Source organism: Haliotis cracherodii, unplaced genomic scaffold (genome assembly GCF_022045235.1).
Source record: "Haliotis cracherodii isolate W230 unplaced genomic scaffold, xgHalCrac1.p SCAF_11, whole genome shotgun sequence".
Taxonomy (NCBI): domain Eukaryota; kingdom Metazoa; phylum Mollusca; class Gastropoda; order Lepetellida; family Haliotidae; genus Haliotis; species Haliotis cracherodii.
The window spans coordinates 27,609,582-27,625,157 of NW_027266266.1; the positions used below are offsets into that span (position 1 = coordinate 27,609,582).

At 38.7% G+C, this 15,576-nt stretch overlaps 1 protein-coding gene across 1 annotated transcript in view; it reads right to left on the minus strand.

Annotated features, from left to right (window-relative positions):
* LOC139456385 (cryptochrome-1-like) overlaps window positions 1-14,412 on the minus strand; it is a 33,166-nt gene extending 18,754 nt beyond the window's left edge. The window contains exons 1-3 of the mRNA XM_071238050.1: window positions 14,323-14,412; window positions 6,539-6,731; window positions 188-327 (exon numbers count right to left, since the gene is read on the minus strand). Coding sequence (XP_071094151.1) covers window positions 188-327; window positions 6,539-6,695 — 297 coding nt within the window. The 5' untranslated portion in view covers window positions 6,696-6,731; window positions 14,323-14,412. The remainder of the gene's footprint in view (window positions 1-187; window positions 328-6,538; window positions 6,732-14,322) is intronic.
* Between the last annotated feature and the right edge of the window lie 1,164 nt (window positions 14,413-15,576).

The following is a 15,576-nucleotide window of genomic DNA, read 5'->3' on the forward strand; positions in this document are numbered from 1 at the left end:
AATCTTGACACACAAAGAATGAAATACTATTCTCTGAACATATTTTTTAATATCAGTTTATTTTCTAAAAAAATTGTAAGAAACATAAACAAATATCATTTGGCTACATCTGATTGCAAGAACAAACCAAACAAAGTACATGCAACAATATCTCAATCAAATCAACAGAATGAACAACTCAACAAACCTTTTTTAGTTGGGAGAACACTTCAACAGGTGAACCATGAAAGACATAGAGCCGAGAGCCATACTTCTTACAGGTCTGGTCAAGGTCATGAAGACACTCCAAAAGGAAGGTCATCCGGGGATAAGCAATGAGGGACGTTCCTGTAACCATGGCCAACAGAGCAGTTACACATCAACATTACATGACTTGGTTCACTGAACACACTGACTCATAAAGAAATCTCTTTAACAGTAGAATGCTTGTCTAGGAGGACATTACAACCAGACAACCAGAGGGACAGAGGCTGACCTTCAAGTGATAATCAAACACTTGAGCCATAAAACTCATACAGGATATGAGTGCATAACTCATACAGTGATTGACACCATGAGCATCGAACTTCACAATTGGGATACGATGACATGCATCAACTTATGCATCCAGATCCCGTTAGTCCCATTTTATGACAAGCATGGGTTGCCTAAGAGAGATCTTTCATTGACACTTTTTTTCAAGACTAATTCTTGTCTGGACATTCATGAATACTTTTTTTCTTCAAAACCTCAACATCTTGTTTTCCATACCTAATTCAAACTAATGATTGCTTGAGTCATTAAGACACTGCCCAATAACTGTAATATACGGACTTAAATTTGACTTGATGATAAAACATCACGTGAACACAAAGTGCCCAAAATGTAATTATTACGTATGCTGACCAATCTTTTTCTGAGAATCAATAAATAAACTTAACTCTTAACATGCTTAAAGGTGGTGTAAGACGTTCTCACAATTCCTTTTTACATGTTTCAGTCAAAAGTGACGGACAGACAATCAGTCGCTGGACAAATTCTTTTTGAAAAACAAGGGAACGTTTGTAACACACGATTATAAAGGTCATACAAGAATAAACATAGTAAAATCTAAATATGTTTTACATTATTTACTGCTTACGTTTGACAGAAAATGAAGCTGCATTGATTGAATGGGTAAAATAATGAAAAAAACGGTGGGAGGAACAAATTGAAATCTTACCAACAATTCTGTTACTGTCTTATATTTTCTTATTTTTTACTCATCCTGCATTACTCCTTAATGCATTGACTGCATTTTACTTTTGACAGAAAACAAAGCTGCAGGGCTCCAGGTGAGAAAGAAGTTGCTTCACTGAAATGTGAGACAATGTGACCCAGATGTGATGACGTCATGTAATCTCCACCTTACTGCTTGTCACAGACGTCTAGATCTTTAACATCTGAAGAGATCAAGGGGAGGTAGGTCTGCGATGGGTGGGCTCTTAGGCGTAGTACAGGATAAGTACACAAATGTAAAAATATTTAGATTTTATCAAAATTGTTTACATATCCTGCATTACTTCTAAATGCATCTGTATCGGACGGTAGGGCAGATGGCATCCCTTCAGATATAGTCCTCAGTGACATACTCTCCACTAGTTCACGGCAGTCGTTCAGCGCATCACTTGCACAGATCTGCAACTACTTCGACCAATCCTGTCCGGGGATGGCACGAGAGTATGAGGATATCCAGGTAAATTGCAGCAACAGAAATTCGCATGCGCTGAAGTCTAGAAACTGATTAACCCAAACCAACTGCTGGCTTGCAGAATAACCCCCTTGTCGGGTAAGGCTGGATCTGGACAGGAGTAGCATTTTCAATTGTGACGAGGATTTGTGACCTGCTGGACTATGACCAGAGGACCAAATCTATGAATGCCTTTGACATCTTCCAAGGCCACGTTCCTCAGATAGTGGTTTGCTGAGACAGTGTTGAACCTCGATAAACATCCTTTCATGATGGCTCTGATAGAGCAATTACTGTGAAGAGCCATTGAAGAGGCACCCGCCTGGATCTCAAGAGGATTCTTAGGTCTCTATAGATCAAGGTTGGCTATCTCATAAGCCTGAAGGATGATAGCCCTCAACGAAACTGAAATAGTGTTGCATCTGACTTCGGTCCATCTTCCCGAGGCAAGTGAGTTAACTGCTTAAAAAAGTCCAGTTTCCACCCTCGCCGAACTAAGCTGGTATTATGGAGTTACATTTTGGCTGGACTAACGAGTCTATGCATAGTCCAATCAAAATCACGCAACGAAATCAAAATCTTGTTCATAAACTGTCATGCAGAGATTTCGGTCGATTGCAGGATTTGCAAAGCATATGTACCGCCAACTCGTTGTCAACAGATATTTTACAAATTTTTTTGTTTGTTTTTAATCAAGGTGCTAACGTAATTTGATGCACTTCTCGATGTAAGACCTGTTATAGAGAACTTGAGTTTTGATCGTCTTGATTGGGCGCCGCCATTTTGTTTGAAGCAAATGCAAGTGATAGGAGAGGTTGAATCTGATTGGTCCATAAGAGAGGTTTAGAAGGGACATAACTCCACTGGTGGCGCTACGATCGAGCCAAGGAATTCCAGCCCAGGAATTCCAGCCTAGTTCGGCAAGGGTGGGAACTGGACTTTTAAAGTCAGTGAACTCTCTGACTCTCTCGCGGCGCACGCAAACACCAAAGTACGACATTCAAATCCCATGCGGGAAGGTGAAACTTAGCCTTCTGACCTTCAAGGCAGAACAAGATTATTAGGACCTGTAGTTCCGGGATCTTGGTCATTTTCTGATCTTCCAGAAATGCCAACATCGAATTAAGAGCCACCAAATAGTTAGTAATGGTGCTGCCTTTCAGGTGTCACTGTGTATGCAGATAAAGGAGACATTCAGCCAAGAAATGATCCTTTCCTTTACAAAAGGTTTCAAAGGATTGCCACTTATCCTCATGAAGTTCTCGGTTGGAAGGTCTGTGCGCCATAGCAATGGCCTCAACTGCCCTTGCTGAATAACTTTGGTGCCTAGAGCTCTCTGAAGACGAACCAGGCGTGCAGATGAAACCTGCCTGGCGTTTGGTGTGGAAACCTGCTGTAAGAATGGATGAGTAGTTTTGGCACCCAGGTAGAGCTAGTGGATCGCTTCCTTCAAGACTTCTAAGGTCTACGAACAACACTCTCATGGCCACTAGGGTGCGATCCAAATCATATCAAGGCTTTTGGTTTCTTGGATCTTCTGCATCACCTTAGGAAGAAGTACTGGTGGCAGAAAAGTGTATGCTCTTAGTCCTTCTCATGGGATGCCGAATGCATCTACTAGGGATCGGGGAGATATGGTAGTTCTGGCAAGAGGCCATGGAAGCTACCCTGCCTGGCCTGGAGAGCCAGAACATTCTGACATCCAGGAATATGCTTGACCAGAAAACGTACGCCCAGCCGATCTACCAGTTGAAAGAACCGGAACATCTGTTGAAGGAGGGAGTGTCATCCCCCAATTGCACAGGCATCAAATCACCATGGAGAGGGTGTTGTTGTTGGAGAGGGTGAGTTGTGTATACCGGAGGCGTTCTTGCCATATTGCCAAGATGAGCGCTTCCAGATGCGCACCCCAATCCTGTACAGAGGCGTCTACAAACAGGCATCCATCCACCAACAGAGATGATTACTGATGTGAGGCGGTAGAGCAACTGATAGGCAAGGGTCCTGACGTATTATGTAAGGCACCAGGAACTGTTGGATTTGACACAGGTGGAGGTGACTTCTGCTCATCACGTCCTTGGCTGACGTAAGCAGACCCAGGAGCACTGCCACTGATGAAGTGTGAGGGGTTGCAGGAGAGCAGGTGACAGATGGCGCAACATCTTGATCCATCTGTCCCATGGTACTGTGAGGAGATCCAGGCCCATCTGGAATAGGCCTCCTATGAACTGGAAACGGTAAGACAAAATGAGCACCAACTTCCGTCTCGTTCACTATCCATCCCAGTTGATGTAGTAGGCACCTGTGTAGGATCAGAGTGGCCAGGTCTGGATGGTTCAGCAGACTGTCGTCTCTGTATGACTCAAACCATATGTTCCTCAGGTGTAAATGAGGTGGGTAAATAACGGACCAAGCATTCATTGCCTACCCCTCCTGTCCCCGCTCCTGCCCTAAGACTAGCCACGGTGGGGCTGATAGACACCTTGTGATTTCCCTCATCCTCTGCCATGAAAAGGAGACTGAGCGCCGCCCTCAGGTGATGTGCATGTGATCAATCTGCCGTCTGGAGATATTCCACCCAATTGAGTTTGGACTGAGTGAGGTCCTGTCTCAACGGCCCAAGCTAAGGAGGCCAAAGCCAACAAAGGTTTAAAACGAGCACCTGTCTGTGTCACGATGAAAGTGACCAGAGTGTCAGGGATGCTGATGATAAAAATGATAAAGTGTAAGACACTATAATAGGTATTTATAGGCTAAATGTATTTAGCAAGCAACAATACCATGCCTAACTGGACATATGCCATGAAAACACCAGACATATCAGAAATTTCAAGATGGCGACTGGAAACAACAATACAAACATGAATGTAAAGGTTGACAATAGTCACATTTCACGAACAAACCTGGACTTTAAATAACGTATTGAGGCCTATCACAGTGAAGGACAAATTTATGTAAAAATGGCAATAAAAAAAACCTAAGTTTAATCCAAAAACTGCACAATTTATTAGAGGTGTGACAAGCAGTAAGGTGGAGTTTATGTGATGTCATCACATCCGGGTCACGTGGTCTCATCTACTGGGTCTTGCCTCACACTTCAGTGAAACTTCTTTCTCACCTGGAGCCCCACAGCTTTGTTTCCTGTCAAAAGTAAGCAGTCAAGGCATTAAGCAGTAATGCCGGATGAGTAAAAAATAAGAAAATATAAAGGTCAAAGTTATATAAGGTCAAAGTTAGGCCCCATATCAAAATATACAACACTAACAGCAAACTACTGCTATGCCATTCATAGCGATACACGGACCTGCAGAAATGTCTCAGGAGTGGACCACCATCCTATTTGCAATGTGGCTACCTTATATCCTATCCTGCAGTAATTTAAAGATACCTATGCTGGGATCATATACAGATGTTAATAAAAATGTCCAAAAAAAAAAAATGTCAGGGACAACATTAAACTGATTAGATACCATTAACCATCCCCCTAAATTTGGAAGTTAGTGATCAGGGGAGAAAAAGGTATCTGCATAATGCAAGTTCAAAAAGATACATTATCACTTGCAGCCAATCAGTTATTTGATCATGACCATAAGCTGGTTCATTAACTCCAAAGATACAATTACCGTATATCGCTGTGTATAAGGTGAGTTTTTCGTACCTAAAATGAGGGGGCTAAGAAGGGGGGTCGTCTTATACACGGAGTCGAAGATCTCACATTTTTTTCCACTGGCGATGTCAACCGGCGTCCGATAGCCAGCCCATCATTTGACAATAAAACTTCAAATTTCGTCCTAAATAACTGTTCCAATAACTATTTCCATACATAAACATGATTTGTATCTCTTTTCCTTGAATAAAGTTTAATAATTTCTGCAAATAAAGTTGAAATGACCCTTGCCTCGATGCAGATTGTCGAACCACCTGACACGGTAAAACAATCAACATCCGTGAGCAGAGAGCCGGAAGTACCGGTAAGCATTTGCATATTGTACATGTGACCTAACATGTGATAACCGGTGAAGCTGAAATCAATTCCCGCTGTTTTTACAGTTGTATTAACAAGTGTTGGAGACGGTGTGTACAAGTGATTGTGGAATAAACACGCTGAATGTGAAGCAAACATAAGCCTAGTTAGTTACAACATAGTTAATTGGTGATTAAATTACTCACCATTGTCTCTTATATGTTATTACTTCATAAATTAATTTTATTTTACGGGCACCAATTTGGTGTCGTACCGTGTAAACACAAAATGGCGACGTGTGCTGGAGTTACACACGCGACCTATCATTGTAGAAAAAAAACAACGCAAAATAACATATTTTTATTGCATATATAAGGTTTGTGTCCGCACTTGTGATGTGTGCGAAATACGCATCAGTCGGAAAGCGCACGTTAAATCTCCAAAGTAACTAACTAACTAACTTGTGATGTCCGTGTGCGAAATATGCTACAGTCGGAAAACGCACGTTAAATCTTCTATATCAGTCAGACTTGTGATGTGTTTCATTCCCAGTCGCCTTATACACGGAGTATAGGATTTTGGGTTGATTTTTAAGGCGTGTACAGGGGGGTCGTCTTATACGTGGGGTCGCCTTATACACAGCGATATACGGTATGTAAGTGGCAGTAATCAACAGTGACCAAACAATCAGGGAGCACAAGGTTATGTGATTAGGTATTTAAAAGTTTACTGGCTATAGCTGCCTTTATTTCAAAGTAAAATCAACAATAGATCCAACCAAAGGCAATTAAAAAAGACCCAGGAAATTAGTATGGCTTTGACCTTCAAATCCACAGATACACTATATGTCACAGATAAGTTCTTACCAGCCACTTTCCCATCAAATATAAAGATAGGATAAAACGTTTTGGTTGTCTTGAGAGCTTTGATCAATGTGGGGTTGTCATGGAAACGAAGACCATGCCTGAACCACATAGCAGTGACATGCTTTCTGCAGTGTTCTTCTTCGCCGCTGTAGTCCATTGTACCAGGTTAGACAGCAGACAATTCCTGGTGTCTCTGTTGGGAATGAAAATGAAACCATATACTTGGTTGAAAAAAGTTACCATGGTTACACACAGAATTCAGACTTGTTTTTATTCTGCAAGCTCTTGATTAATGCTATGTTTGTATGACGACACAGCCAGTAAACAATTGGGTCTGGACCAGACAATCCAGAGATTGACAGGGTGAACAATATTCTGTGCCATCAGCGTACAATGACACGCTATCAGCCAATCCACCAACCCACATGGTCGCCTCTTATGCCCAGCATTAATTTGTTCCTGGGGACAAATTCCGACCTGGAATCACTGAATGATAAAAAACCTCATTTATTTTACTTGATTTCATCTAGACAATTTGTATTAGTGACAGAAGCAATTTGTCATTCAGAGCTCCAGATAAGCTGCGTATCTGCGTGAAATACGCATCAGAAATGCAGAAATACACAGTAAAATATAATCCAAGCGTATCAAATACGCAACGAACATTACAGATACGCTACAAAAATAAAACTTGTGCGTATCATCAAAATATTGTGAAGTAACCCTGCGTATTCGATTAGCAAATCAGCAACTTAATTTGAAATTATAAAGGGGCATTCCGTCAACCTTGCCAAACTCGATGACAGTTACATCATGATCATTTGCCATCACACTTTCTTGTGGAAGTATCGTGGTATTTTTGAGTCCTATAAAGCTCTCGAACCCACACGACACCAGTTTGCAGGGACTAGATGAATAGTGTTTTTAAATATTTAACTTAAATACCCACATGTGTAAAAACTAGTGGGTAACAGAAATTTGAATACGCAGGTAGAATTACTGATACCCAATGATTTTAAAATGCATGGGTAAAATACCCACAACACCAAAAGCTTATCTGGAGCTCTGTCATTTGATTCTAGAATGTATGAGGAATTCATGGATGTAGATAGTGCACCTGAGATTGATATATGTGATGTAATAGGTGTCTCACAATCGGCCTATTGAACACACTATCTAATAGGGTAGAAAGATCCCTTTTCTGTTCCTATCTGCATATTTTCTTGAAACATTCTAAACAGTTGAAGGGTTATTGGCGAAAAACATTCACATTCATTAATAACATATTCCTGTAAACATAATAGGAACATGTGCCCATAATGTTGTAGTACTCAAAGTTTGATGACGTTAAGTCCATGACAGCATGAGAAATTTCACTGATATTAGTGATGTAGTATTGAACACAAACCTTAGAAGTATCTGGTGTGTTCAAAGATCCTTATTGCATGGATAAGTAATGGTACGGCAGACATACTCTTTACATGCACTTGGTACAAGTGGACATTAAAATTAGGTTGCATTTTTCAATAATAGGTTGCACTGGTGCTAAATTGAGCCCTGTTCTGTAATTTTCTTTGCCTAAACACATACAAATATGACAACAGATGATATCACAGACCAGAGAATTTCCCACAGAATTAAAAACTATTAAGTGTGTGTGATGTATTGGAGTTTTATTCAGCTTCAAGGTGAGGGACATATATGCCCTTGTGGCAGCCAGTTGGTGCTGTGCTAGTACCCTTGAATGCCTTTGTGTTGCCAAGTATGATAAATAGCATTTTACATGTTCCCCCTAACGTATCTATATTTATATTTACATTTACACTGATTAAGGAGGCTTCAAATTTATGATAACCAATGTCTAGCACTATTTAACACTGTTTGGAGCAGTCTTATTGACAGTATGCTGGTAACATAATGTGGCCAGTCGTCCATCATATGAACATTTCCAGTAACTTTCATAATACATTTCAATTTCATCATTAATTTGCCATTCGTCAATGCATTAATAAAAATCCTTAATAATAACTTCTTTATTCCATGCATCAAATAATCACTGAGAGCCACAAGTCTGAAAACACATCATGTACATCCCTGAGCCTAACACACAGCCAGCAGCAACACCTATGCCAATATAATATGTCAACAGTTGATGCTGGACCGTGCTGGATCAATAATTGGTAGATTGATAGATTCTGAAACAGCCTTGGAGCAGCCAGTTAACTGCCTATTCCAAGAACCTGAATTAATTAACATGAGTCACGTCTGGCAGAAGCAACGAGGAGATGTCCACTTGACAAGACAGATATTAGAATGATTAGGTAACATCAAATTATCATCAGACGAACACGCAAGAGGGCAGGTGACTTCGGTGTGTTGTCATGCTCATAGCTCATGTTGTTTTGAAAAGAAGGTCTACCCTGGCCTTGAGGTCTATCAGTTCTTAGATGAAATGAAGGCAAGGGGCAACTACAGCATATCTCAAGACTGGCCAGATATCAACCAACCTGAAGTTTGTAACACATATGTTCAAAGGGAAACAAAACAAGTGATCAATCAGAGACAACACTGCTCACAGTCCTCTATAGTTACTAAGATGTCATATTTGTATCAAGAGGTTTCAACCACTCGTTTTACAATGCTCTTATGGACAGCAATTGGTTATAGATATATGTTTACTCTAAATACATCCCTAATTATAAAAAAAACATGAAACCTATCAATAAATGTCCACAGGCTTTTACTGGATGCCCAAAACAAAAAAGTGATGTCCTATATATATATAACCACTACAATATTAACATGTTTAAAGAAGAAAGGTTACCGATCTGTGTGGTGTAATAAAGTATAGTTTTGCCTTGAACTATTACAGTTAAAGCACAAGGACGTGTCCTAGAGCTACAACGTCATAACAGTTCAGGGGGTAGAGCAAAACAGTGTTAGAAATTGGCACTAGTCCTATAGTCCTTGCCAAACTCCACAATAGTAAAGGTATCATAAGGACTACTGTAGTAGAAACTGGCCATTTTGAAGGTTTTGCTATATGTTATCATCATAAGGACTAGTGGACTAAACATGCTAAAACTGTTAGTTTCTATTGCTGCAAAATTAAATCTGCAATAAGCAACACCCGAAATTGAAAATTCTTGAAAAGAGATATCTAACAGGCTTTTCGACCTCATTGCCTGCACCCTTATGTTCAGGGGTGATATATGTAGAACACCATTAAAATGAATAGCTTCGAGTTAAAAAAAAGTACAGTTTGTGATTATCCAACAAGTGCATTGTGGGCACTCGCTAACACGTGTAAACATTGCTGAATTTCTGTGTCGCTGGTATGCTGTGCCCATCAACTGCAACTGAAGTGAATTGACGGCTTAGGGCGAAGTAACCTGCCACAAAACAGTATGTTGCTAAATGCCCTACGCTGAGCAAAAGATAGTGTGGTTATGTTACTTTTCAAGGATTGCCCACTGCCCAGACATACTTCCTAGGGCACCAATGCCCGCCTCTGTCAACTTTGAGAGTCGCGCTGGGGGGGGGGAAATGTCTGTATTGATACATTTGAAATAACGTCTGTCACTGGCCAAATTGATCCTCCAAGTTAAGAAACAATCTACAAGGTCAGTGCTGTTCCAATTACCCCAGTGACGTTCACAGGTTTTACTCTCCTTTTTCAGGGTTACTATTTTCAGGGTTACTATTTTCAGGGTTACTATGTTACTATTTCTGAAAGTCACTTTAACATCCACTTCCATTGCAATACTGACACTAGGTAGGGTTTGGTTGTCGCCAAGTGTATCTTTTTTCAAATGGATTTCTTTCTTTCCAACGGTCAGTGAGGTCAAGATCCTCTTTTATCTTTAGGATTTGTTCTCTTGATTTAGGATTATTAACACTATTGTAATTGTGTGTATCAACATGATCAAAGGGATCAAATTAAGTCATCTAGCCTTTCGTAGAAATCAGGGTTATCCTTATTTGGGCCATATATTGTGACTATTGTTACTATTATTAGTTTACAGTCAGTTCTATAGTAAGTAGGTTACCATTAGCTTGTGGTATCTCATCATTGACAGTACAGTGGAATGTTTTAGAAAATATTGCACCTCTACAGTTACTTCCTTATGTGCTGAAGAAGCAGTGCTTATTTCCTGATTTTTCTTGAATTCCTTGATCCATTGATAATAACAAATACTTACAAGTTGACGTATTTCAACTAAATATCCAAAGAATATCCATTGTGAATTTATAATATCCCTATCCAATAGTAAAAAGGGCTCCAAACACCAACATGAATACACACTTCTCTCACATCAATGCTGGGCCACATGGCGACTGAGTGCACTGAGTGCCCTTGTGGCACACTACTTGCACGTGCATGAACAAGTTACATAAGTCTCACAACTCGTCAGATTCATATGCATTCGTTACAGTCCCAAGAACTATAACATTCACTATATTTTGCATACTATAAAAGTAACTGAAATTGTACATAATCTGCAACATCAAATCCAGTTTTATATTTTGATAAAGCCTATGGCTAAGAAAGAGGTGTTACACCTTATCTCGTAGACTATAATTACAGTTTTCTAGTAACATGTACTTGATTGGATGGTATTATGTTATGACGCAAAAAGTTTACTTGCCAGAATGTTTAGTCATATTTTTGCCATGTAGACGATGGATTGTGTGGGTCCCTGGTTTCCAATACCACCTCTATACCGAGCACTCTCACAGCGCACTCTGCTCAAGAGTTTTTCCACTTGTTTGATGGATGTAGCTTGGCGACTTAGAATAGACCCTGTTTCTTCAACATGGGTGGGCGATTGGTCTGCATAGTTTTGTTTGATCCATTAGATATTTGACGTGCATCTAGTACAGCTTCCCTGTTGTTCATTCATATGAATGTAGCAATGCTGCTTCAAGAAGTTCCAGGACAATGTTGACATTGGTATTCTGAGATTTATAATTTGTGCACAACTTTGAAATATAAGTCTCTTACTTACTTATGTCTGAAATATTGGCTGAACATACTAAAGATGCCAGACTTCCGTTTACCAAGAAAGTGCTACAATATGTTGTGCCTGCATGATGAACATGGTCGTGTCAATTGGGTAACTAAATTAAGGAATTGTCTTTGTAAACTTGGGTTCGGAGATGTATGGAGGTTCCAAATGTATGGAAACCAAAAGGTGTTTCTTAATAAATTTAAACAACGTTTGAAAGACAATTTTCAGCAGATCTGGCATAGCGAACTTCTTGCAAGTTCAAAAATGTCATTTTATGCTTGTTAACTTATGTTAAATGTGAACCTTATTTGTCATTCTTAAATTTGCAGAATATGAGAACAACCCTCACGAGATTCAGACTGAGTTGTCATACTTTGGAAATTGAGAATGGACGTCATTATAGAATCCCAAGAAATTTAAGAAAATGCAAACTTTGTAAATTAGACTGTGTTGAAACCGAGTACCACTTCCTGCTTATTTGTCCATCGTATGTCAAGTTACGGCAACTATATCTCAAAGCAAAGTTCTATTGTCATCCTAACATTCATAAATTTAATATGCTTCTGTCATCACCAGATACATATATTATTACAAATCTAGCAAAATATCTATATTATGCAAATCAAGTAAGAAATGCGAAACTGAAATTAAAACCTGTCTGTACTCACCTTTTGTACACAAAGGCCTGTGGCCTATATGTATTGGAAATAAAATGATAGAAGTCTCTTACTCTGTTCTCATCGAACTTTCTTAGAACACCTACCATATTCTCATGAGGGGTTTCGGGGATCCCGTAAAAAACAGTAGGTTTGGTTTTCGATCATGAATGTCCTTTCACACGAACTGCTTTTCTAAACGTTTTGTTTTATTTCGTTAATTTCTGATTTCACAGAGTCAATAGAAGACGGAATATCAGTATTCCTAGCACATATAAGGTCGGCTAAACGTTGTTCAAAAGCTTGTTTTTCCGTTGTGGCGGTTGACCTTGATGACTCTCGCATCTTAAATTTTCTCATGTTTCCAAAATTTTGTACAAATGGTCCAATAATGTTTTTCTACCCACCATCTGTTGAGTATAATCTTGTTTATAGGTTTTAACGGGTTAGTTTTATAGGATTACATGGATGAAATCCATGGGTAAGAGAGAGCCTGTTAAAAACATGTCTACCCTTGAGTAGCAAAAACTTGCTGTAAACCAAACACATCTTGTTTTGTGATATGATACCTTAGAGGAATACTTTTAAGTTCTAATATAAAACCGCTTTAATATTTGTAGAAATTAAATTACCGTGATTACATGTTATTATTGTTGGCATGAAGGAGAGGTGAGGTGAGGTGAATTGAAATGGGTTTAACTTAGTTCTAGCATACTGAATTATCATGCTGCAGTGTAACATGGACACCCCACTCATACACAATACACTGTCTCTGAGCCAACAAGTCCTTGGTTTATCCCCTTGTTGCTGGAGCCAGGCAGAGAAACAAAAAGTGCCATCTTTTATCATATTTTGGTATGACACGACTGGGAATAGAACAACTATCCTTCAAAGTTGGAAGTTCCAACTACACCACAAGGGAGGATAGGCACAAAGGGGATTTTCTCCCATATACAAACTAATACAAACCAAACAATTGATTTCTTCTGGAAGATTAAGCTCAATGCAATACAAGACAACTCTTACATCTACTGGTGTCGATGAATCTGAAGTACAACCTGTTGAAAACAGACAGAGAGTTGTCACTTGTTCTCCACCGTTTAAGACACAGATACTGTGTTGACTGTCGAGATGTTTCGGATCACATCTACAGCGTACACCCGACAACAAGCCAAAGAGGGAAGCATGCACTCCATCTCACATCATGTACGTATGGACTCCTCATGTGCAGTGTGCGCTAATTGGAATGTGCATGTTCCTGCTATAACCAATACTTATTTCCTCCCAAAAGGAAACGGATCAGTGAACAGACCCTTTTGTTAAGATCTATTTTGTACAAATCAGTGACAGTATCAACAACAATATGGTACCGCAACAAGTCACATCATCCATGAAATATATATTCATGTACAAATCTAACCACACTAACAGTTTGCATAAAATTATCATAATCAGGTGATGTCTTTGTACCCATGGCATCGTAAACTTTATTTTAAAAGGTCATCCATAAAAAAAACCAAAATAGGTATAAGGAAAGGCGAGAGGTTTTTTTTAGCCATTTATGCACTGTATTTTCAGATGGCCCTCCATAATTGTCCTTGTAATATTTTTTTTGATGACCCACCTTGAAAAGATCAAATGTAAAAGCACTTCATATTTTACGATTATATATACATTTTTTTCATGACCCTCGACGAGTATATGATTATTTCTTATGACCCTCCCCAAGAGAGTTATTTCTGGGCGACCTTCCCTTGATTCCCTCTGCCACACCCCTATACTAAATGACCGGTCCTTCAACAATATATGTTACACTGCCATACAAGATAAAAAATTGTTTAAAGATTAGAGGCAGTAATAACATTTCAACATTTTAAAGTACATCGTATACCATTCTGAAACAACTACATGTCGGCATCGTGAGATATTCTGCCATACACACTGACTTGCCAGCATATAGTGACAGACACGGCATGCACTAAACTACTGTTTACAATGTAACAATATATGTATCATGAATGTAGATGTCGGTCGTCTGTCAACCTACCTTCTGAGCAGATAGTAGATATATACCACTGAAAGACATGTTACTGAGATACAATGTATCTTACCGTACCTAGCAAGGATGTAGCAATATCGATCTACCGAAATCTGTAACAACGTTCTTCCCAATGACAGCTGATGGCAGCAACACAGCCTTCTCTGAAACCACCTGAAGAAGTGACGACAATGCATAAAATCCGGACACAGGAGGAACTCCCTTTAAGTACAAATGTTGGAATATGGTTACTTAAAGTAGGAAACGGATTTGGATCTGGCAATATTTTATCATTAACATCAACCTATTTAAGCGGTTGATCCAGAGTTTCACTTCTTTCAAATGTTACTCAGGATACGATTTTTATGTTTTCCGTTCACGGAGGGTTTTGATAATCAATTTAAAAAAAAAAAAATTTATTTATTTAATTTATTTATTTATTTATTTATTTATTTATTTATTTATTTATTTATTTATTTATTTATTTATTTATTTATTTATTTATTTATTTATTTATTTATTTATTTTTATTTATTTATTTTTTTTTATATTTTTTTTTGGGGGGGGGGGGGTCTAAGCGGCATTAATTTTGGGACGGTAAGTTACCAATGATTTTTTTTTTATTCTGTTCAAATGAAAGATATATATACTATTTTCACAGTTCGGTAGACAAAAACACAGTCCGAAAATAAAGCTATGCATAAGGTCTAGGAAGAAATTTAACTCTCAAGTCTCTTTAGAGCTGAAAGACGGAATGAGCTGCAATGGCGGAAAGCTGACAGTAGAACGGGGGTGAATGTCTCATCAGTTATATGATGGTTTGTAAGAGAGTCTGCAATGACGTATAGTATTAGCATGTACTTTTGTCAGAGACGGCCTACATTTCTCCTTAAGGTAATTACTGTCTCCAGAGACCACACACACACACACACACACACACACACACACGATGTATTTGATCAATTATTTGTTGAAAACATAGTGGTTACGTTTTAATAAACTTTTGTAATGTGCATCAAATATAGTGTTGTGGTTTTTGTATTTTATTTTCTGAGTTTATTTTTGACTGACTCCGGTCGCTCGAATCCGTAAAGCGAAATATAAACAAACTATCCCTGTGCAATTGAAACATTGTCCCAGCAAATGTGACGTCCTTTTGTCGTCGACGCCGAACGGCTCATTTTTATTAATTGTTACCAATTTAGCTTTTTTTAGTTCATTGTACAACTAAAAATGAAAATATGAATGCAAAAGATATTGTTTTAAATTGATAGAAGGTATAAGGTCATATATATATATATATATATATATATATATATATATATATATATA